The sequence below is a fragment of the Crocuta crocuta genome, unplaced genomic scaffold, assembly GCF_008692635.1.
Source record: "Crocuta crocuta isolate KB4526 unplaced genomic scaffold, BGI_CrCroc_1.0 scaffold93, whole genome shotgun sequence".
Classification (NCBI taxonomy): Eukaryota; Metazoa; Chordata; class Mammalia; order Carnivora; family Hyaenidae; genus Crocuta; species Crocuta crocuta.
In genome coordinates, this window is record NW_027529641.1 from 7033452 (window position 1) to 7057662 (window position 24211).

The following is a 24211-nucleotide window of genomic DNA, read 5'->3' on the forward strand; positions in this document are numbered from 1 at the left end:
CTGTAGACTCAGAATCTTTACCCTGAAAGGTTCTGGGCCTCTGCTTTTAGGAAAGAGTTGCCCAAACTTGGTAAGCCACGAAAACGAAAACCAGCATGAAACCTTTGCCATTCTTTAGGTTTGAAGGGAGGGTTTTACCTGAATCCTTCTTTACAGACAGTACATTTCTCTGGTTCGTCAACACACTTCCTGCAGCTTGGGTGACATTTAAGGCAATTTTTCTGACCTGGAGAAAAACGAGATGAGGAGAAGAAAGAAAACTAGATGTGACTCGAATCCGGGCAAAGACGACTGGCATTTCAAAGCAGGGTTGCTGGCACAGCTCACCACCCGTGTCAGCTTTCAGGAGGGATGACGCAGTGATAAAATAGAGCAGGCCCAGGTGTGGGAGCAGAGGTCTCTCACCTCTCCTTGCTGGAGTTAAAGTCCTTGTACTATCTGAGGCTTTGGAGTGGGCCCTTGGCAGAGGAGACACAGTCTGTTTCTGTTTATTTCAATAAGGACCAGAGCCAGTTCCTGGCTGACCAAGCTTGAGATTAATCAGGTGCCAGTCATTATATATAAAGTGACCAGATGGAGTTTGTAGAGGTCCCTTCATAGGGGACTTTATTGAAACTTGGCAGGTACATACCCTGAGACATAAATCTACAATGCCCATCACACCTCCTGGTGAAATGCTGGGTCACCACGACTCCCGCGTGCTTTTCGCGAAGTTACTATCTGGTCCTTCCCTCTGGCACCTCATCAGCGCCACCTTGTGTTGGTCCTGGAAGCTAAGGGCTGCTTGCTTGTTTCTGTGCATCCTCCTCAGGGCCCCACACGTGGCATTACAAACACACGCGTGCACACACACACACACACACACACACACGCAGCAGGTATTCAGGGAAGACATTGAGTCAGTGAGGGTGGTTGACTCTTGCCTTGGGAGCAGAGTAGGGGTGAACGAACCTCCGCCCCCAAAGCAGGTGGCTGGCAGCCCAGGGCAGGGTTTGTGAAGGCTGCGAAATGCCTTTTGCAAGACAATTTGTTTTTCCTCTAAAGAGATTCTAGTTATTCGATGGCATTATTTGTCTTTAAAGATTTCCTGGCTCCTTCCCCACAAGGAGGAATAGTAATGCTGTCACGGGCTGGAGCAATGATCCCCCCTGCATAGCAAGGGCCTCTGTGGGAAGGCTTCGACCTGCACAAATCGCCAACGTCAAAACAGTAGCTTCTTTGAACTTGAGGACTATCCTCCATCAATTTAACCCAGACCCCGTCTTTTGCCTCTTCTGGGGCAAGGAGGGTTGGTGACATACTGGCATGGGTCGCGGCCCCAGAGCCCCCCACTACCCATCCGCCCACCCTCCCAGAACTGGTGAAATGGCAGGACACCCGGTTTCACTGCTCTGAGTTCAAGTTTCACCTGTGCCATTCCTGGTTGTGAGCCTTTTGCCACCTCGCAGCTTCGTGTCCCCATCTGTGAGACCAGGAGAGCATCCCCTACCTCTTAGGGGTGTGGCCACTACTTGTAAAATGTGCCACCAAGACTAGCCTGTCTCTTCTGAGCCCAATTAACACTGGCCAGTAGGCCCCTCTTGGCTTTTGGAGGACTGAAAACCTTCTGCCCAAACTTGAATCCTGATTTCAGCTCAGCAGCTCTTCCTAGGAGGAGCTTTCCCCCAAGTTAGACTACCCAGCCCATAAGCTGGTGCTGGGTTGCTGGATTCCTGGGGAAAATTCCCCCAGGAGAGGGGACCCCAGACCACAGCGGGGGAGCGGGGGACTAACTCATCACTTCTACGTACACAGACACGCACTTACTTTCATCAGCATAAAATCCAGTAGGACAGAATGTCACACAGGTGTTCATCTCCTGGTGATGATAGAACCCATGGCGGCAGGTCAGGCACTGGGTTGGGCTCCTGCCCGAGCAGGTCTCACACCCCTTGTAGCACCGGCGACAGCGTCTCGCTGCTGTGTCCCCAAAGTAGCCCAGAGGGCACGTGTTCACACACTTCCTGTGGGAGCAGGAGCCACAGAGGGCCTTTGCAACTCAGCCCGCACAGCCTCGGAGCCTGTAGCACTGCCGGGTCCTGCTGAGGCAGGACAGCTAGCTGGGGAGCAAATCCCAGCCGACCCTCTGCACCCCCAGATCTGCAAAACTCTCAGGGAAGCAAAGGCCCTGGGGTGAAGGTTAAACCATGAATGTCCATGGTCTCGGTGAACACAGCAGAGATTCCTATGTCCCCAGGAGAGGATCCAGGACTTGGAGAAGAACCCAAGAATACTTTCCTTTCCAAGTCTCAGCAGCACATGGGTGACAGCATTTGACTTTTGGAATTTTGAGCTCTGGCAGACCATCACCGCTGGTGCCCTTTGGGAGCTAGACTCCCTGGACAGTGCGGAAAGGCAGCAGGCTGGCTGCCCATGTACCGTGCAGGGTGAGTGTGGCTGTGTCTGGGAGCTCTAGCATGCTGTGAGACAGGCCTGCAGCCCTGCATGGCTACAGCACTGCTGGGGCCCCTGGCGGCCACCTGTTCTGCCACGTGTGGCTGCACCACTGACTGGACACCCAGGGCTGGGAGCTCTCCAGGCACGGCCACAGGGCTGACTTTCCAAACAGCACTGGCCTCTAACATGGCATTTGTCTGTGGTGATCAAGTGGTCAGCCTTGGGATGCTCAGTCTGGCCCATTTTTGTTTACCAAAATGGGTAGAAAATGGTTTAGAAGCACAGATACCACAATGCCACAGCTTCTGATTTCATGAATTACCTTGTGATGAGGACCAGAAGTTACTAAAATGTGTGAAATTCCAAAGCAGTAAACCTCAATGTGATTTCCTTTTTGAGGGATTGCGTTGATTCATAAGCAGGGCACCAGGCTGTGGGGGGCTGAGAACACAGCTTGAATCAGGCCACCTTAGCGGTGCACCAAGGGGCTCCAGGACAGGCGGTCAGAAGCCCCAGCCCATTACCTGCTGGTCTTGGCACTCCCCAGGCTGAAGTGGACACAATTCAAACACTGGTCTGCGTTGGGGCCATCACAGCCTTTGTCACCACACTCTGGATGGCACACACCTTAAAGACACAAGCATTTCCTTTCACCCAGAGAGAGGCTTTGTCAATCAAATGCAGTCCCCTAAGACCCCGAGTCAGGATTGTCACAGCCTAGGTGGGTCGGGATTAGCTTCCCTCGAGAGTGGTGGATCTGCTGGGGCTGGACGCAGGACCTCACTGGACAGAGTGCCCACCCCTGGACAGAGCACCTACCCCAACAGCAATCTGGCTATGGCTGAGAGCTGAGCCTAGCTCTCAAATGGGGCAGCCTGAGAAGGAAAACAGCCAGCGGTAGCTGGGGACCCAGATTCACGAAGAGACGAGCACCAGGAGAGAGGCTGGCGGTGCCTTCTTCGGGGAATTCCTCAGCATCAGTCATGAGACTGGGCACCAGCCATCTCTCTTGATTTCCAACGTGAAGGATAAAGCAAGGCAATGTGGGGTATCAAAGGCATCAAGGAGACTGCTGCCACCAGTGAGGATCCAACAGGAATTAAGCAAGAAAGATGGGGGAGATGATTCCCTACATGCAATGGTGGGAACAGGATGGATCTGCAAGCCCAGAACCGCTGTGCACTGTGCGGGGCTGTCCCTGGGCTAGGCTGTCCCTGGGTGGGGCAGGGCTGGACTGGGGCTGTCCCTGGGCTAGGCTGTCCCTGGGTGGGGCAGGGCTGGGCTGGGGCTGTCCCTGGGTGCGGCTGTGTGGGGCTGTCACTGGGTGGGTCTGGGCAAGGCTGTCCCTGGGCTAGGTTGTCCCTGGGTGGGGCTGGGCTGGGACGGGCTGGCCTCACACTTGGGCTGGGGCCCTTCTCTGCAAACCTTTTCAGCTTCCCTCCCTCTTGACCTCAGCAGTGGGCCTGTCCCCTGTCGTCCCCAAATTTTGTCTTGGGGGGCCTGTGTATTGTTGGAAAAGTGTTAGAGAGAAATGTAGGGAGCTCAGTGGACTCCGGCAAGCCTCTTTCTCGCAGGAGGTCTGTCCTTTTAGGCGGGTCACACAGATGAGCCCAGTTAGAAATGTCTAGTGCCCTCAGGCCAGGGTGGGGCAGGTCCACAGGTGTCCCCTTCACCTGGCCTGAAGGCTGTGACCACAGCATGCTGAAGGCCAGCACCGCTGTGGGACCTTCTGCCCGCCTCACCCCTCACCCTCCTACTCTGGGCAATGGTTCCAGAAAACCTCCCCACGTGGGGTGGTGCTCAGTGGGGTATTAGAAGGTTTTCACATCTTTAGAAGAAAAAAGTCTTCTGTAAGGTTTGAGTTGTTGGAAGGGGTGGGGAGTGAGTTCAGAAGCGAAGAAGAGGTGATTTGCTGGCCACCAGCATTTCATGGGGATGCAGGCAAAGACAAAAGTCCCCATTCTCTGTTGCCCACAATGGGTCTTTGCTGAGGTGCACAAAAGCCCTCTTCATTCGTCCTTAAAGGGCCTGCGGACCTTCCTAGTGTTAGACTGGGTTTATTTTGCTTCCCTCCCTGAAGGTTTACTGTTGTTGATATTTCCAAGGTTTTCATTGTGGGTCCCACTGTGAACCCCTTTCAAAGCTGCGTTCGTCCCTGGGAATGCACTGGTCCGGGCTGGGGAGGGCTCTGCCGTGGGTCAAGTTCTAGTGCACAGCCTGACATGCCCAAAGCTTCTCACTGAGCCTACCCTCACCCCCGCCTCCTTTCTCAACTCTAGACTGTTGGGCTATTTTACAGTCAGTTCTCATTTGATTTGATTCCTGTCCACCTCATTCGGGGCCATTTATGGAGGAGAGCTCAGAAATCCTTGCTTCCTGGCACATTGGTTTTCAATTACCCACTGCGCTGAAGGTGCCTATGAGTTTGGTCACTGGGCTCTGATCCTCCCACCCCGCCTGTCCCCCAGGGGCCTCAGGATACACCACCTGGTGAGGACCATCTGCCTTCTGTCGTGGATTCTCCCCAAGGCCAAAGGAAGCAGCAGGTCTGTCTTGCTTGATAAACAGTCCCTTCAATCTTTTTTTTTTTTTTTTACAAATAGTTTATTGTCAAATTAGTTTCCACATAACACCCAGTGCTCATCCCCACAAGTGTCCTCCTCCATGCCCATCCCCCCCTCCCCCCCACATCCATCAGTCCTCAGTTTTTGTCAGCATTCAAGAGTCTCTCATGGTTTGCCTCTCTCCCTTTCCCCCACCATTTCCGCCCTTCTTCTCCCCCTTGTTCCTCCGTCAAGTTCCTCCTAATCCTCCTATACGTGCAAACATATGATATTTGTCCTTCTCTGCCTGACTTATTTCGCTCAGCATAACACCCTCAAGGTCCATCCATGTTGCTACACATGGCCAGATTTCATTGTTTCTCATTGCCATGTAGTATTCCATGGTATAGATAAACCACATCTTCTTGATCCATTCATCTGTTGATGGACACTTAGGCTCTTTCCATGTTTTAGCTATTGTGGAGAGTGCTGCTATGAACATTGGGGTACATGTGCTCCTATGCATCAGCATTTCTGTATCCCTTGGGTAAATTCCTAGCAGTGCTATTGCTGGGTCATAGGGGAGTTCTATTGTTAGTTTCCTGAGGAACCTCCACACTGTTTTCCAGAGAACAGTCCCTTCAATCTTAAGGAGGTTTGGGAGGGACATGGAGGAGACAGACCAATTTTCCCACTCTCTCCTGGCACGGGAGACAGGATCTGGACTAGGGTGTTTATTGCTCTATTCCCAGTACCTAGAAAGGTGCTTGGCATAGGGCAGGTACCCACTAAATATCTGCCAAGAGGCTGAGGGGTGAGAGGATGGGTGAAAGAAAAATGGTGGAAATTGGGAAAGTGCTGATAATCTCACCATCCACAAACAGAATGGTCTAGGATGTGCCAAGAGAGGGATAGCCTTGGGGGAAGGCCTGGTTCATGGTGTGCGGGGACTTCACCTTCCTCCTCCCTGCTGGGGCCTCTCTGTGGTGGAGAGACTAGTTAATAACCCCAGGGGAGCCCCATGCCAAGCTGGGGTCCACCCAACAGTAACAGCAAAAGCCCATCAGGGCATCTGGCTAACCAGCCACGTCCAGCCCCCAGCGAAGAGCATGGTAAGGTATTGCCCAAGGCAAGAAGCTTAGATGAGCATCAGTAAGCACTCTCTAGTACAGCCGGCCGTCTACTTGAGTTGTCTCCAAAAGCCCAATGTCAAGATCCACCTCTCGATGAATTGGTCTTGGATTAAATCTACCTGGTTGGCTGTCATCCCACTTACTCCATCACTCCTGAGATTGTGTGTGTGTGAGTGTGTGTGTGTGTGTGTTGTTGTTTTTGTTGTTTTCAGATACAGCCATAACGCATTCTCTGCGTAAGCATATGTTATTTCTGTTGCCATTTGTATTTCTGTTTTTCCTCTCTCCTCAATTAGCATGAAAATTCTTCAGAGTCCCACTGCCTTCCTGTGTCATTTCCCAAGGCTCCAGATACAAGGGGAGCGTGATTCATGCGCTGACAAGCTGCCAACTCTCACCTACGGGGTGTTAGAATGACACAGACTTATTTGAAATCTCTACCTTAAGTCTTTGGTGGAGAAAATCCAGGATTAAGAAAAAAAAAACCCACAAACAGGGGTACCTGGGTAACTCAGTTGGTTAAGTATCTGCATAGCCTGCTTGGGATTCTCTCTTTCCCCCTCTCTCTGCACCTCCCCTGCTCACATGCTCTCACATGCTCTCTCTTTCTCTCTTTCAAAATAAATAAATTAACTTAAAAAAAAAAACAACCCACAAACAAATGTTAGAAAGCAACTTGGGAGTTCTCAATGGCCTTTGTCATTAGACGCTTAGACCCATTTCTGAAGGAACAAGAGGACTTCCTAAGTATCACGATCGTGATTCTGCCATTCGTGCTGTCCAGGAAGAGGGTGCTGGCATGTCACCAGCATGCCAGCCGACATGAAGCGGAGTGCAGGGACAGATGTGGCTGACTGCACACGACAGGTGGGGAGGAGAGTAACAGACCCCCTTTCACCGCAAGTCCAGTCTCTTCCCTGATGGCTTATGACCCAGTCTCTGTCCTGTTGGGGGAGTGCTGATGTGCCCAAAGTCTGTGACCCCACACAGTCCTGCACTGGCCATGCCACGTGTCCTGTGAATTGTCCCCCATGCCCACTGAGCTGTCCTGGGATGCATCCAGACAAAGGCTGCCTGGACTCTTGGCTTCCTTCAGTCTCGCGTGGCTGACCACACTGTCCTACACCAACCTCAGCTTCCCTTCTTCCTCATGATGTTCTCTCCTTCCCTGGAGGCCACTCTCTAGTAGCAGCCTGAGGGCCACCCCATGCCCTGCCATCATCATCACACTATCTGGAATCACCCAGAACAGCCTTGGAGCACCACCCTCCCCCAACCTGTTGACTCCATCTCCGAAGTGGGACCCAGCCCCACGCCTGCTCTCTGACCAAGCATCCTAGGTGGGTCACTGGGGTGGCCTCACTCTCTGCCACACCTGGTGCTTGCTCCCCAGGGGCCTCCTGCTGCTCCTCAGGCACCAGATGGATCAGTCCCAGCAGGTAGGCCATCACCCTCCACCCCGGCTTTCCCTGGCACCTCACCTGGCCCATGCGCCTACTGCCCCCCGCCCTGCAAGATGCTCCAACCTCTTGATCTCCTAGCCCTGCTCTCTATGTTGGGTTTCCACACCTCATCATGACTTTGGGAACCCCAGACTCCACCACTACTTTGGACGCAGTGCTGTCCTGTGCCCCCGGCTGCTGGCCCCTGGGACCACCACACCATCAGACTCTTCCCCACCCCTCTTGATTCAGTAACTGCTCTCTGGCACACAGCACCCCGGAGGAGCACCACCAGGCTGTGCTTATCACCCCCATGCACCTCTGCCCATGGTCAGCTCTCCAAATTCTTGAGAACCTTCTCCCCAATGTAGCCACCACTGAAAATCCCCTCTTCAACCTGCCACACTTTTGTGCTAGAACTGCAGGAAGCTGAGAAAAATCATGGGCCTACCTCAAAATCACCCTTCCCTCAACCCTCTCTCTTTACTTAAGTTTCTGTCCCGTGGTTTATCTGTGACTGAGCTTCCAGAGAAGGCATGGACCAGCAGCCCCACCCCACAAGCTCTTGAAAGTGGAATCTTTTCTATTTTTTATATATTTTAAAAGATTTTTTTAAGTTTATTTATTTTGAGAGAGGCAAAGACAGCATGAGCAGGGGAGAGGTAGAGAGAGAAGGAGAGAGAGAGAATCCCAAGCAGACTGCACTGTGAGCACAGAGCCCAACGAGGGGCTCAAACTTACGAAATTGTGGGATCATGATGTGAGCCAAAACCAAGAGTCAGACACTTAACTGCCTGAGCCACCCAGGTGCCCTTTGGCTGTGGAATCTAACATGGCTGCTTCCTCCTCCTTCCCCTGGTACTTCTCCTCCTTCCCCTCGAACTCCCCTGCACTGCGTGTTCCTTTTCTGGCTATCTGGCTATCTGGCTATGCTCATTCAACCCAACCTTGCTGGGTGCCTTCTTCTCCTCTCTTCTCCCATCGTCCTCCACATCACCCCATCCTTGCTCTTTCCCCATCTCTGGCTCTACCTGCTGTTACTAGCCTGCCCATCCCACGTGCTCCAAGACTGTAGGGACCTTTCCCACAAGTCAGGAACATGTTCTGTTCCTGCAGAGACATCCTCTGTCCATCTAGGCCATGCTTGGGAAAGACTAAGGAACTGGGGCTACAGGAAGTCTTATAGTGAGATTCCAGGACAGTGTAAGGTTAGAGTCAGTAGCAGATTTTAAGAAAAAAAAAAAATCAGTCCTTTATTAATAATTACTGAATCTTGCCACCATTTATAAATCACAGGGGGAAACAGAGCAGATTAATCCATACATAATTCAATGCTCCATTTTAAAGGAATAGGAGAAGAAATTTAAAGTGGAATCAACCATAATTTATGCTCCATATGTATTGGTGGAATTCTCCGTTTTGTTACTTTTCTTTTTTCAGAAGCTATTAGATAACTCAAAACATCAGTATCCTTAGATATCACCCATCATTTATCAAGCAGCTATAATATTTAGCTACGGAAAATATGCCCAACCAGAAACACTCAGTTTCTCACAAATCACTGTGGGATGGTTCAGAGGGAAAGGAACAGCCTTCCACCTAATGTGCTAATCATGACTGCACCCAGCCCAGTGGCCGGAAAAGGCTACAGCCCTCTCCAAGGGGCTGCCTCTGTGCAGGGGGCTGGAGGTCCAGAGCCAGGGGCACTCCCCAGCCCCCAGCAATGGTATAGCTGGAGAAGAAGGATTTGCATGAGGCATCTTTACTTTCTGTGAGATTTTTTTTTTAAGTAGGCTCCACACCTAGCATGAAGCCCAATTCAGGGCTTCAACTCATGACCTTGAGATCAAGACCTAAGCTGAGATCAAGAGTTGGATGCTTAACGGACTGAGCTACCATGGTGCCCCTCCTGTGAGATTCTTAAGTCATTTCTGGTGGCATCAGTTATCTACCGACATAAGGAGCTGAGACCCTCTTCTGGGTCTTCATCTCAGCCCTCAAGGCCAGTCAAGACCTGCATTGCGAGTTCCTTTCCTAGCTATATGGCTATGCTCATTCAACCCAATCTTCCTGGGTCCATTATGACCCTCATCCTTCCCATATTCTGGCCATAGGAACAGAAAGTGGATGGGTTGGAGAGGGTCAGGAGGCTGAGACGAAGGACTCTGAGGGTAAGTGGGTGCCCCAGGAGGGGGCTCATTAACCAGGAGGCTAATCCCAGTTCTGGTTGGGCATATAGAACCTTCTGTTTCCCAGCCTTGTAAGGTTGGAGAATACTTACTGGTTTGAAGCATACTTACTGGTTTGTAAGATATTAGGAGAGCCGTGGGTGGAAGGAGCTGTGTGGGTGTAAATTGCCATCATTATTATGACTTCCAGGAAGGGAGGAAGACCTACCATCACAATCCCCGCCTTTTGCCAGGAATAGCCCCATGTTTTAAGAGCCAACATTGGAAAACCAAAACTCGCCAAGGTTGGCCATCTCCCCCGGCTTCAGGTTCATTACCTGTGTAGTCTTCTTCGTCCTCAGGAACCTCAGCGTGGGGCAGTGACAGGGCGGCCTTGGGTGGCTCCAGCTCCGGGGTTGAGAGCTCCAGCATCCGAGAGCGAGACTGATGGGAAATGAAAGTGTTGTATGGGTGCTCCGCTGTGCCGTACAACACAAGGCTCCATTCTCTCAATTTCCCTGGAAGACACCAAGCCCAGAGTCACTGGACAGCCATGACACCTCCCTCAGAAAGCCCTTGAGGTGCCTGGCCCAAGGCCACCATCACTCACAGAAGGGCCAGGCGCAGGGCTCCCCCTGAGGGGGGCTCTGCAACCACCACCTAGTCACCTGAGGACCAAGGACACGCTGCTGCCCAGGCCATGTTCTCTGTCCTCCATTCTTACCATGGCTCTGTCAACTGGCTTCCTTGCCCTCTTGGACTATCCAGGGGGTAGACCTGGGGCCTGGCCCTGAGTCTCGTCCCATTTGCTTCCAAATGTGAAAGCTGGATTCCATACACTGAGGAGTCCTGCTATTTGGATCCTTGACCCTGAATCACAGGAAGATTGGCCTTCGGCTCCTTCCCATGTAGCCCGCCAAGGTGGCTGGGGATGTGTGGTAGGGTGGAAATAGTAGTGCAAACCCAAATGTCCCCAGAGGCTGGGTGTAAGGAGGACGTCCACAAAAATGGCAGGATGGGGGCGCCTGGGTGGCTCCGTCAGTTGGGCTTCTAACTCTTGATGTCAGCTCGGGTCACGATCTCTCAGTTCGTAAGTTCAAGCCCCACTTCAGGTTCTGTGCTGGCAGTGTGGAGCCTGCTTGGGATTCTCTCTCTCTGGCCCTCCCTGCTTGGGCTCTCCCTCTCAAAATAAATAAATAAAATAAAATAAAAAAGCATGAATGGTACTGGGACTGGATTGTGCATGGGGAAGGGAGAAGCATGGGGAGGACAGACTAAGGGCAGTGTGCCCAGCCATGAATGAAGTGGGATGGGGACCTCGCCATCTACCTCCACATGGGAATGATGGCCCGTGCTGCTGGGTCTTCCCAGGGGTACAGAGAAGTGGAAACCTGGCCTGCACGTTGTAGGTGAAATCCTTGATGTTATAAAACACACTAGAAGCCAAGTTAGATATGCCTGGGGCTGGCCCAGCTGCACGTGCCGCGGGTCTGAGCTTCCCCTCTGAACTGTGTCCCCAGCCTTCAGAGCCCTGAGACCATGTGGAGGACGCCATTGCTGTTATTCTTGTGCAGATGAGGGGCCGAGGTCCAGTGTAGCCAGCAGGGGACATACTGCTCATGCTAATGGACTCACTGCCACTCCACCCCAGCACCCGTGCAGCCGTGAGTCACCTCAATGAACCCTCATGACTGGCCACAGAGACCTGAGCTGGGGACAGGGTCTTTGCCAGCTTTGTGTCTGTGTCAACTGGGAAAAATCTCTGGCTTCCTTTCCATTTTCTGTTATTGGGTTTCTTGGCAATCGGAATGCTTGAGGTGAGGGAAATTGTTGCTCTGATTCTTCCTCGGTGATTTGTGTTCTTATTGTCACTTCTGCGCACACCACTCCACTTCTTTGCTCTGAGTGGCAGGCCATCTGTCTTCAGATATCTGTCTGTACAGTACTTTTGCCATGTGGTCAGCTCTGTCAGTATACCTTTATCTTTTATTCCAGTTCCAGGAATCCCTTGGACTCCCTAAATTCTACAACAGTGGTTCTTGCTTGTCCACATGCTCCAGGAGCCTGTGGGCTGAAACCCAACCTATAGCAGGCCATACTCATAACTTACTGTGCTGTTCCTTTTTTAAAAAATTTTTTCAATGTTTAATTATTTTTGAGAGAGAGAGAGTGCAAGCAGAGGAGGAGCACAGAGAGGGAAACACCAAATCAGAAGCAGGCTCCAGGCTCCCAGCTGTCAGCACAGAGCCCGACACGGGGCTCAGACCCACCAACTGTGAGATCATGACCTAAACCAACTTAACCAACTAAGGACCCAGGCACCCCTTATTGTTGCTGTTCTAAATGGTGTCTGATTTTGATTCAGTTACACAACATGGCACAGAGCCACACTCTAGCCAACCAAAGTCCCAGGCCCCAAAAGCCCGAAGCCCTCAAGCATCCCAAATCAGGCCCTGCATCTCCAGGACCTTTCCTGGCCTGGCCAGGGCTGGAGGATGTGAGTCCTCCAATCTGCAAAAATATTCCTGAACTATTTCCTAGTACGCATACTTCCAAAGGACCTGGTTCTTTCAGACACTGCATGACCATTTCCCAGGAGAAGTACTTCACATGGGTGCAGGTGCAGAAGACACAATCTCTGATTATGAACTGTCATCCATTCTCAACTGCTGAAGACCAAATTAGAGCCAGATTTCAAAACCATGGAAGAGCACGGGCACGTTAACTGCAGGGGGAGGAAATGATTAAGGGGGAGAACAAGGACCACACGACAGGGAACACGGCTCTGTAAGCCGTCATTTGAGTCAAGATCTGTTTCCACCCTGTATCATGTCTCTAAAAACACCCACCAAAGCCCTCACTACTAAAATTAGACTCATATTTTCAGATACAGCTTTGGTAGGACAAACAAAAGAGACTGCTCTGAGCTCAGGATCAGCAAGCGCCTGGTGGAGGGAAGGGGAGCGGGAGAAATTCCAAGGAACCAAGGCGGTAGATCCTAAAAGTTGTCAGCACAATCTTTGTGTGTGTGTGTGTCTATATGAGACAATGGATATTAACCAACTTCTGTGGTAACTATGTCCAGTCTAGGTAAGTCAGGTCATTCTGCTATATACCGTAAACTTTTTTTTTTTATGTTTATTTGTTGGGGGGGAAGGGCAATGAGAAAGATGGGGACAGACTTTCCGAAGCGGGCTCTGTGCTGACAGCAGAGAGCCTATGCAGGCCTCGAATTCATTAACCACAAGATCACCACCTGAGCCAAAGTCAGATGCTTAACCGACTGAGCCACCCACGCGTCCCTGTATACCTTAAACTTCTACAGTGCTGACTGCCAGTCATATCTCAATAAAACTGATTGCCAGTCATATCTCAATAAAACAATAAAAAAAGAATTTTAAGAAACCAGTAGGAGGAGCTGCCTTGAGGTGGTGGGGGGGAGGCTGGGGTTCAGGAATAGGAAAGAGACTTCATTTTTACTGTATTCCTTTGGGGACTGTTTGATTTTGTTTTGTTTTGTTTTGTTTTAAAGCCACAACATATGTTACCTTTCACATATATAATTTTAAAAAATTTTTTAATGTTTATTTATTTCTGAGAGAGAGGAGGGCAGAGTATGAGTGGGGGAGGGGCAGAGAGAGAGGGAGACACAGAATCTGAAGCAGGCTCCAGGCTCTGAGCTGTCAGCACGGAGCCTGACACACGGCTCAAACCCACAAACTGAGAGATCATGACCTGAGCCGTAGTCAGACGCTTAACCAACAGAGCCACCCAGGTGCTCCCAGAAGAATTTTATTCTTTACCAAGCAAATATGAGCATATATATTTTGTCCTGTCCCCTTTATCAACACACATACTAGCACCTTCTGCACCTTGCTTTTTCTGTTAATAAGGGACCTCAGTGAACTTCCCATCCCTGCAGCAGAGAAACACTGAGTCATTTAACAGTCCCCTATTGATGGGCATTTAGGTTGTTTCTAATTTGCAATTGCAAACAGTGCTATAACCTTGGTCACATGAGGAGGGGCCCAGGGAGGTAGAAAGAGGTCCTAGTGTGTGACCAGGTCCCCAGTGCCAGCTCCCTCCACGCTCACCATCCCCAGAGTCTGCCCTTGCCCCTGGGGAGATGAGACACATAAGTGTGGAAGAACCATGGAAAAGTAGAAAGAGAACATAGTCGGGGCTACCCCAGACCAGAGACTGGTTCCACAGACAGAACTGCTGTCCAGGGGCAGGAGGATTGAAAAAGGTTGGCCTGCTTTGGACAAAGCATTTGGCCAGAAGGCATTATTTACTATTCAGGACATTAGCATGCCTGTTCAAGTTTACCCAGACAAAAACACCAAGCAGTTCCATTAATTCCTTAATTTCCAGCAGGGAGTGGGGAGGGGGGGGTTTTAAAAAAAACAACCAAATCCAAATTCTTTGGTTTTTCTTTCCATCAGCATCCTGAAATTGTAAAGAAAGAACAGCAAATCCACCTGCTTAGCCCCTTGGGGTGGGCACTGCCAGGACTCTGCCTCCAGATGTCACCAGTAAAGCCCAGGCAACGGTAATTGTGTCCCAGGCACACGATAATCCTGGCTAATGCCAATAAATGGCTTTATCATCATTCACTATCTTCAGTGCAGCATTTCCCCTTGATGAATTGAATTGGTAATGAACAAACAGGATTATTCCTATTATTCAAAGGAAGAGCCAGAATTAAGGAAGACTACAGTTGAATTTGCCAATAGGAAAGTACCAGCAGTAATAAAGCTTTTCTGTGCCTCGTATTTTGAACGGAGCATTAAAAATCCTTGAGAGGGGAATTTACAATTGGACACAAAGAGGGTAGAAGTGGAGGAAAGTTTTTGTTAGGCTAAGAACTCTGAGCTAATACTTTTGAATTCTTGGGTTTTCTTTGGCCGTAAGAAGTTATTAACAATAAAGAATTTATTAATCCTCCCCCACCCTTATATTGAAAACATGCAGGAGAAATTCTTTAGTCAAAACATAGTAAAGAAAGAGAGGCCTAAAAAAAAACAAATCAAGGAATACATTTAAGTCTCACCCCCCAGTGGAAGTTTTTTCCACGTGAGGGCCAGTGAACCTGACCTACAAAGTTTATGAAGTTTAATGAAGAGGTTTTGGTAAAAGGAATATAAAAGCTCACCTCCATATGTTTATAAAAATATACAAAAACACTTTAAAGGGAGAATTTTATGGTATGTGGATTATATTTCACTATATTTCAATAAAGCTATTATATGAAATATTGTATACACACACACGTGTGTGTATTATAGACAGAGAGAAACTCCAACATTTACTCAATAAATTTAACACATAATTAAAAATGCACTTTAGGTCCACATTATGGCAACTAAGAGGGAGGAGAATAAAGGGAACTTAGGAAATGACGTGGAAAGTACAAGGAAGAGTGTCCACACATGTGGGCCACCACATGTGCACACATGTGCACACACACACACACACCTGTGCATGTTTCCTTCAGAGCCCGGTGCAAAACAGGGAAGATGAAGAGAATCTTCCCTGTGACTATAGTCATAAAAACCATTAAAGATGGTATTTTCAGTACCCGGAAAAGGATCAAAGAATCCTAAGCACCAGTATTCATTTAGGTGAAGGGTAGAACAAGTACGCGTTTGGTAAAGAACAATCGTGGTCCAATGCACAAAATAGCATTTTCCTTAGTGGCACCTTAAGGTTAGATAGGAAACGCTCAAATCCCATCTTTCTCTTCTCATCCCTGAGGACACTTGTGAGATAACAGAATTTATATATTGGTCTCTGCCCTAGTTCCTGGCACAGAGCTTCTGAGACCCTTGTTTGTTATTTCCTAAGTGATAAGGACAATAGGAACATCTCTTGTTATAACATTTGTCTTTGACCCTGTCCCTGACTCAGAACTCCTAAAACCCTTGCAAATTCCTAAGTGATAAGAGCATTGAAATATCCTTTGTTCTCCGGAGGTGACTCTGGGTGGGCTCCTGGATGAGGGTTGGGCACCAAAAAGACTAAGCTAAGATTAGAAGCTTGGAATCTTCACTCCTGCTCCCCACTTCTCTAGGGAGGGGCTAAAAATAAAGTAGTGACTATAGGAGGAACCCTCCTTAATATCCCAACAGTATATGGTTTGGTGAGCTTCTAGGTGGGCAAACACTTAACACACCAGGAGAATGACACACCCCAATTCTGCAGGGATGGAAACTCCTGCTCCCAGGACTCTCCCAGACCTCACTCTGTGTATCTCTTCATCTGGCTCTTCATCTGTAACCTTTACCATTTCCTTTAGTAAATGGATAAGTATAAGAGTTTCCCTGCATTTTGGGAGTCGTTCTCCCAAATTAATTGCATCCCAAAAGGAGGTCTTTAGAGCAGCAATCTATGGCTGGTAGGTCAAAAGCACAGATGATAACCTGGACTTGTTACTGGCATCTGAAGTGGATGTGAGTGTGNTTAAGCTGTGGGATCTGACGCTATCTCTAGGTAGATAGTGTCAGAACTGAGCTAAATTGTAGGACATCCAACTGGTGTGACTGAGAATTGCTTGTTGTGGGGGGAAAACCACACATTTGGTGACCAGCAGTGTCAGAGGTAGAATGTTCTATGTGAATAGTAAAGACAACACAGAAGAAAAACAGTTAGTTCTCCCTATGCAGGGGAACTAAATTTTTCTATTTTATAATACCAGTTAAAGTCGGTTGAGTCAGCCTGCTTGGAATTCTCTCTCTCCCTCTCTCTTTGCTGCTCCTTGGCTAGCACTCTCTCTCTCAAAAATTAGATAAACATTTAAAAAAAAGCACCAATTACAGTTTTCCTAAAGTTTCTGCCTTGCCCCTTCCCCTCCAAGTTTCTTCTCTGTTGGAGATGGTTTCTGTTTTAACGTTAGATAATTTCCTCAAATGTCTGGTGGTCCTTGTGGGTCCTTATATATTCAGCAGTGAGGCACTAAAAAGCTGATTGACAGTTCTGTGTGCTGGACTACAGAAACATATTTTTTGTTTTTTATTCACTTTTTTAATGGCCAAACTTGCTAGCTTGCACAATATGAGAAAGGAAATATCATCACAGTGTATGAGGTGGCTCAGATATACCCAACATTTACATAGTAAATGTGAACACTTCCCCTCAGAAACAACGGAGATCAGAGCAAAGCATAATATCTTTACACTGCTGAAATTAAGAACATACTGCCAACCCAGAATTCCATATTTAATCAAAATACTATTTAAAACTAGGTAGATACATGGAAACATTATGATGATTTCCTCAAAGCACAAAGTCAATGTGTCAACAAAGGTGCAAGCACACACATTTAAAAAATAAAATAAAATTTGCTGAAATAAGCACATTGTTTTGAAATAAACCCAAGTTGAGCAAACTCATGGCCAGCAGGCCAACATGATAAGAAACGATAAAGGAAATTCTTCAGGCAGAAGGAAAATGATTCCAGATAAAAAACTGTCTATAGGAAAGAATAAAAAACACCAGAAATGGTAAATATGTAATAAAACAAAGAGTAGCTTTTTTATTTTCTTTTTTTATTAAGAAAAAAATTTTTTAATGTTTACTTCTGAGAAAGAGAGAGAGAATGAGTGGGGGAGATGCAGAGAGAGAAGACACAGAATCTGAAGCAGGCTCCAGGCTCTGAGCTGTCAGCACAGAGCCCGATGCAGGGTCAATCGAATTCATGGGGTTCGAGACCATGACCTGAACCAAAATTGGACACTTAACCTACTGAGTCAACCAGGTGACCCCTTCTCTTACTTTCTTAAAAAGACAAAGACTGCTTTTGAGTTGTTGATATAGAAATGGAGTTGGTAATATAGAGAGAAGTAAAATATATGACACAATTATAGCACAAAGTGGGGAGTGTCAGAATAGAATGACACTGTCGTTAGGCTCTTACATTTGCGAAGTGTGAAGCCCATGAGATATTAATTCTAAGTAAACTGTAATATATTAAGGATACATATCATAATCCTTAGTGTGAACACACAAATATAGCTAAAAAGCCAAAAGTGAAATAAATAAAATATTCAAAATTATTTAATACTCTCCCTCCCAAAAAAGGCATAAGAAGAGAAAGGCCCGACGCTGGGCCCGAACCCACAAACTGTGAGCATGAGATCATGACCTGAGCCAAAGTCGGACACTTAACCAACTGAGCCACCCAGGCACCCTCTTGAGTTTTCTTTTAAATTATATAATCAATTTAGCAGGATAATTTCAATCTTTATTTTTTTCTTGTGTCAATTTTACTAAGTTGTATTTTTTTTTCTTGGAATTTGCTCATCTCACTTAAAATTTCTTGTCTTTCTTTTTTCTTTTGGTCACAAGTTTATAATACCTTCTTACAATGATTTTAATGTATCCAGGATGTAGAATAGTGTTCTTCATTTTCATCCCTGAAATGATATATTCTCAGTTTTTTCCTTGATTGATCCCCCTACAGGTTTATCAATTTTATTTGTCTCTTCAAACAACTAATTTATGGTTTTCTTGATTCTCTCTTCCATATCTTTGCTTTCTATTTCATTAATTTGCACTATTAAAAAAAATATTTCTTTCCACTTTCTTTGCAATGATGTTGCTGGTCTTTTGCTACCATCTTAAGCTAGATGCTTAGCACATTAATTTTTAGCCTTTTGTTCTTCCTAATACATAAATTTCTCTCTCTCCACTCCTCTACTGGCATTCAACTTGTTTGGATATGTACTATTTTTATTATCATGTAGTTCTATATATTTTCTAATTTAAATTATAATCTATTTCCTTTGAGACATGGGTTATTCAGAAGCATTTTCCAATTTTCAAATGTATGGGCTTTTTCTAGTCATCTTTTTCTTTTGATTTTTAACTTAAATGTAATGTCAGAGAACAGGGTTTATATACTACCAATCCTTAGAAATATGCTGAAGCTTGCCAAACAGCCCACTAAGTGGCCGGTTTTCATAAATATCCTATTTATGCTTGAAAAGACACTTATTCTTCGGTTGGTGGATACAGCGTTCCAACAGACCCATGAGACATAACTTGTCAGTTGGGATGTTTGAATCCTGTATTCTTGAATCCTGTTTTATCTATTAAATATATTTGAGCATGTTAAATCTCCTACCTAGTGTGTGAGTTCGCCTTTTTCTCTTTGTAGTTTTAATAGTTTTTTGTTTTCTATGTTTTGAGGCCATGTTAGTACTGAACCAAACCTTTTATCAATGTGTAGTAATCCTCTTTAGAGCTAATGATGCTTTCTGTCACATTTCTGTTTGTTTGGTGTTAATATAACTATACCAGCTTTCTTTGGGTTGGTATTTGCTTGGCATGTCTTTTTCCATCTGCTTTGTTTTTTTTAACTTTTCTGGTTGTTTATTTGTTGTTTTTCTGTTTTAGAGACCATTCTTCATAGTTCTTTGGGTCAGTCCCAGCAGGAAGCAGACAGCATAATTAAACAGGGATAATCCAAGGGGGCTTTAATAAAGAAATGGTTTACAAAGGTGTGAGCAGAGCAAAATAAAGCTACAACTTTGGGTAGTGGAGTTCCCAACAGTGGGGCCAGTAACAGAAGGGGTGTTAAGCCCTTAGTTTACTTTATTCTTGCCCGTGACCTAGGGGACGCTGGCTGCTGAGGGCAGCTGGAGGAAAAAATGAAACTCATAAATAAAGTTTCTTTGTCCTTCCATTTTACTCTGGAGTTTCACCTTGGCTGAACTTAACCATAAGCCATAGGCAAAGAGTCTGTGATTACGCCAGCCTCTGAAGGCAGAGTGGCATGAAGAAGAGACAATGAATGGGGCTGGTGGCCATGAGAAACACACTTGGCACAACAGCAAATATGTTTTTTTAAATGTAACATGACAATTTTTGTCTTCTAAAGTGAAGCAATTAGTCTATTTACCTTTATTGAAACTATTGAGAGTTGGATTTACTTTGAACCACTCATTTTATATGTTCTCCCATTGATTTCTTTTTTCTTTTTTTTTTCCTTTTGTGCCCTGAGGTCCCAGCTTTATGCACTTGCTATAAAACTCGTTAGGTGGGCTCCCCAGATTCAGCAAATACCCTACGGCACAAGCCACAATCATTACTCCATTGACCTGACTGTCAACATGTCAATCAGCATTTAAAAGACTTCTGTGAGCAAGCAAGACACTTGGCTGGACTAGGAGTCTATAGCATCTTTTAACATTTCAATTCTGTCTCTGATTTGGTAATTTGTTAGCAATCTAGAAAAAAAGATTTACCTTATACTAAAAAACAAATAAGCAAACAAACAAATAAATAAAAACACCACTGTGGAGAAAACCAAGTCATAAACAAACTGGGAATGAAAAAGAAATTATCAAAAGTCTGGAAGAAAATTTTAAGATTATCTTCAAAAAATTAAAGATCAAAAAGCACATGAGAAAATATATTTATAGGAATTATGACACATGGTGAGCTATTACATCTGTATTTTACCTGGAATACTTTCTCAGCAGTGAGGGGGAGCCTGGATGGCTCAGTCGTTTGAGCATCCGACTTCGGCTGAGGTCATGATCTCATGGTTCTGTGTTGGAGCCCTACATGGGGGCTCTCTGCTGTCAGTACAGAGCCCACTTCAGATCCTTTGTCCCCCTTTCTCTCTGCCCCTCCCCCACTTGTACTCTTTCTTTCTCAAAAACAAATAAATTTTTAAAAAAATAGTAACACCATCAGTGAGACCTCTTGAGACAAAAACAGAAATGGTAATTTTCCAACCCCCCCCCCACACTTTGCATACAAACATTTGGAAAAGTGTTCATCCTCAGTAGTAATTATCACAATGCAGATTAAGGAGAGATACCATTTATTTCCTCTAGAGCTGGTCAGTTGAGTGCCTGGTGAGATTATAAATTAGTTCAACTATTTTGAAAAGCAATTCTGTAAAATGCGTCAAAAGTAGATCTGCTTTCCATCTCTTATTTGTCCCAGTGTTTTACTTTGGTGAATGAGCCTCAGGAAATAATTTTAAATTTAGGAGAAAGCCTTTTGCACTAAGCTATTTATAATAGCAAAAAAAGAAAGAAAAAATAAAGGAAAATAACCAGCATGTCCAACAATAGATGCATGGCTTAAATAAATTATGGTGTTTCTACTTGGTAAAGTTTTATTAAAAAAATAAAATGCTGCTTACAAAGGATATATAATGACATTAAAAGATACTTGATATGCAAGTAATCAAAAGAAACACTAAGTTATGAACGCAGCATGGTTAGAACTCTATAAAATGTAGGAAACAAAACACCAAATAGAAATATAGATGTCTTTTTGAACATGACATGTTTCTAGAAAATAAAAGTAGTAACGTCAAATGTTCAAAAATTAAATGCACTTATATATTTAACCATGGCTGTGGCTGCCCAGTGTTGGCAGCACGAACCTCCAGATACATCTTTGTACCTAAAGGCTGATGGTGGAAGAATGTGAGAGAGGAGTTTCAGGGGAGCTCTTTCTCTTCCCCATGCCATTTGATTTTTCATTTTCAACCACATTTAGCATATTATGTGCAAAAATGAAATAGTAAAGAAAAATCTCATCTTTTTGTTACGTTCACCATCAGGAGATATGAAACCGACTGGACAATGCCATGACTCATAACCACACACAACGGCAGTTGGACTGTCCCCTCACCTACCTAAAGTAGGAATGTTTGTGTTTTTCTTGAGCCAGGAGACCTGGGGATGGTACCACTCCCTTGGGTGAGAAGGGAGGCAAGAAGACCAACTGAAACACTGAGTCATAGCAAAGCAAATGGGGTTAGAAGGGGGACTTTTGGATAGCTTGTGTGTATAGTGACTGTTCAGAAACTTTACTGAAATCTTCAGTTGTTGTTTTTTTTAAGTTTATTTATTTATTTTGAGAGAGAGAGCTCAAGCAGTGGAGGGGCAGAAAGAGGGAGAGAGAAAGAATTCCAAGCAGGCTCTGTACTGTCAGTGTGGAGCCTGATGTGGGGCTCAAACTGCAAGATCATTACCAGCAAGCTGTTGGCTAGCAATCAGGACACTTAACTGACGGAGCCACCCAGGATGCCAACCCTGTCCCCTCCCTTTTTTAAGTAGGCTTCATGACTAGCATGGACCCTCAGATCAAGACCTGAGCTGAGATCAAGTGAGACACTTAACTGACTGAGCCACCCAGAAGCCCCTCTTCAGTTCTGTTTCAAGAGAAGCAGGAATCTGGGGCGCCTGGGTGGCTTAGTCGGTTAACCATCTGACTTTCGCTTAGGTCATGATCTTGTGGTTTGTGGGTTCGAGCCCCACGTCAGGCTCTGTGCTGACAGCTAGCTCAGAGCCTGGAGCCTGTTTCAGAGTCTGTGTCTCCCTCTCTCTCTGACCCTCCCCTGCTCACGCTGTCTCTCTCTCTCCTAGAAATAAATAAAAATATTTAAAAAAAAGAGAGAAGCAGGAATGATACTCTAGAATTACACTTTCCAGAAATGAGAGTTCAGTGACAAACTTGAAAGACAATATAGAAGGCACGTGCTTTGAAATCTGACTTTCTTTCTAGCCGTCAGGACAAGATAGATTGAGCCCTGGATCACAGATTGCAAAATTTCAACTCATCTTGGAAGCGGAGATGAGCCCAAAACAGATGTCAATTAAACAGAAGTCAGTAAAAGAACAATAAAACAAGAACAGCGCTCCTCGTAGGAAGAAATGCCTGAAAGAGCTAAATGAAAGGAAATCAGAAAACCATGGAACTTTAGATGGTGAAAAAAGTAAAAATATAGTCACATAGGAGAGACTAATTTCCTCCACTTTTAACCGATTATTAAATGTTTTACTGAGTGTGCACGGCCAAAAACAGAACCGATTAAAATTCTACGAGCTCTTGATTTAAACAAGGTTCATGGGGGGCGCCTGGGTGGCTCAGTCGGTTAAGCGTCCGACTTTGGCTCAGGTCATGATCTCACTGTTCGTGGGTTCGAGCCCTGCGTCGGGCTCTGTGATGACAGCTCAGAGTCTGGAGACTGTTTCAGATTCTGTGTCTTCCTCTCTCTCTGACCCTCCCTTGCTCACACCATCTCTCTCTCTCTCTCTCAGAAATACATTAAAAACATTTAATAAAATAAACAAGGTTCATGGATGCACGCACATTCAGTCATCCAACAACCATTCATGGACTGTGCTCAAAATGCTCAGCACTTGGGGCGGGAGAGATGAAAGCCTTCGCACCGCACGTCCACGTCCCAAGGCAAGCTTTGTCTGTCTGCCCACAGCGGAGTCACACTGGACCAGTTCTACATATGATGTCTTTGGTCATCTCTGCCTCTCCAATATTGCATCCAGATTATTGAAACTCACATTCGATGGGCCACTTGAACATGTGTTTTAGACCAGGTTCCCTAGAAAATGGGAGTCGGGGGCTAAGCCTGGGGGCTGAGGCTTTATTGGGAGGTAGGACCCCATGGAAACAAGATGGGGGTGAGGGGGAAGGCAGGGAAGGGGGTTGGGACAAACCCTCAGCAGGCTGCAGCTTAACAACAAAACAGCAGAGACATCCTTCAAAGACTTTCAGGAAGGGTGGGAGCTAATATCCCCTCTTTTGGGCAACCCCCTCCTCCCTGTGTACTTTCTGGTGTGTCATCTGCTCCCTCCAGGCAGCTCCATCCTGGGGAGCCCAGATGTCACATCCCTTCTGGAAGTGGAGAGAAAAGCCACAGCCCCCCCAGGTCCTGCTGGGAAGAGCCTGACTCCCAGAGCCACTGCAGCTCCGCCCTGTGTGAGAACAACTGTGTCGCAGCCCAGCCTTCACCAGAGAGGCTGAGCCAATCTGGAGAGGCACAGACAGGTCCAGGGTGACACTGATGGAGTGAAATGTAATCATTACGTGTGCTTGGAGGCAGAAGGCATGAACTAGCATGAGTAATATTTGAAAAGAAACTTTTACCCTGGGCTTTTTTTGGTCTTCCCTCCAAGTGCGTGCAGCACCTTTATAAGATACTATATAATAGGATGAGGCAGAGTTGCAGAACTGGGGACATGTGACACATAGGATAGGATCCAACACGGCTTAACATCAAGAAATACTTGTTGGTGCTTTTAATATTTCAGGTGCTATGGTCAAAGACCAATCGAATCCCTTAAAAATCCCATGAAGCATTTTTTTTCATATAAAATCTTCCTACATTTGAATCTCATCCAGGCCTGTGCAGTAAATACTGTGATTCCCATCACACACGTGCAGAGATGGAGGCTGAGAGAGATTCTGTGACCAGACCAGCAAGTGCTCAGTTGAACTCAGGTCACACCTGCCAGACACTCTCCCCTGGGCTCACCCAAAACAGGTCCCAACACCCACTTCTTGTGCCCAGACCCCAAGTTCATGTGGCAGCCTTGTTTCTCCCTCCCACCACCACCTTGTCAACCTGACTATGGCTCAGGTTTGATCTTTATGGCTTGTCTGTGCCCCCGACAGCTAACTCTGCAGGTTGTGACAAACGCGCTCAAATTCATTCTTCCTGA

The 24211-nt window shown here is 46.5% G+C and overlaps 1 protein-coding gene across 2 annotated transcripts in view; it reads right to left on the reverse strand.

The window, feature by feature from the left end:
* Positions 1–24211, reverse strand: part of PCSK6 (proprotein convertase subtilisin/kexin type 6) — a 142085-nt gene that overhangs the window by 16350 nt on the left and 101524 nt on the right. For both annotated transcript variants that reach the window (XM_077762402.1, XM_077762403.1), the window contains 4 exons: positions 10061–10240; positions 2961–3063; positions 1807–2003; positions 139–226 (listed from right to left, as the gene is read on the reverse strand). In XM_077762402.1, the coding sequence (XP_077618528.1) occupies positions 139–226; positions 1807–2003; positions 2961–3063; positions 10061–10240 (568 nt within the window). The remainder of the gene's footprint in view (positions 1–138; positions 227–1806; positions 2004–2960; positions 3064–10060; positions 10241–24211) is intronic.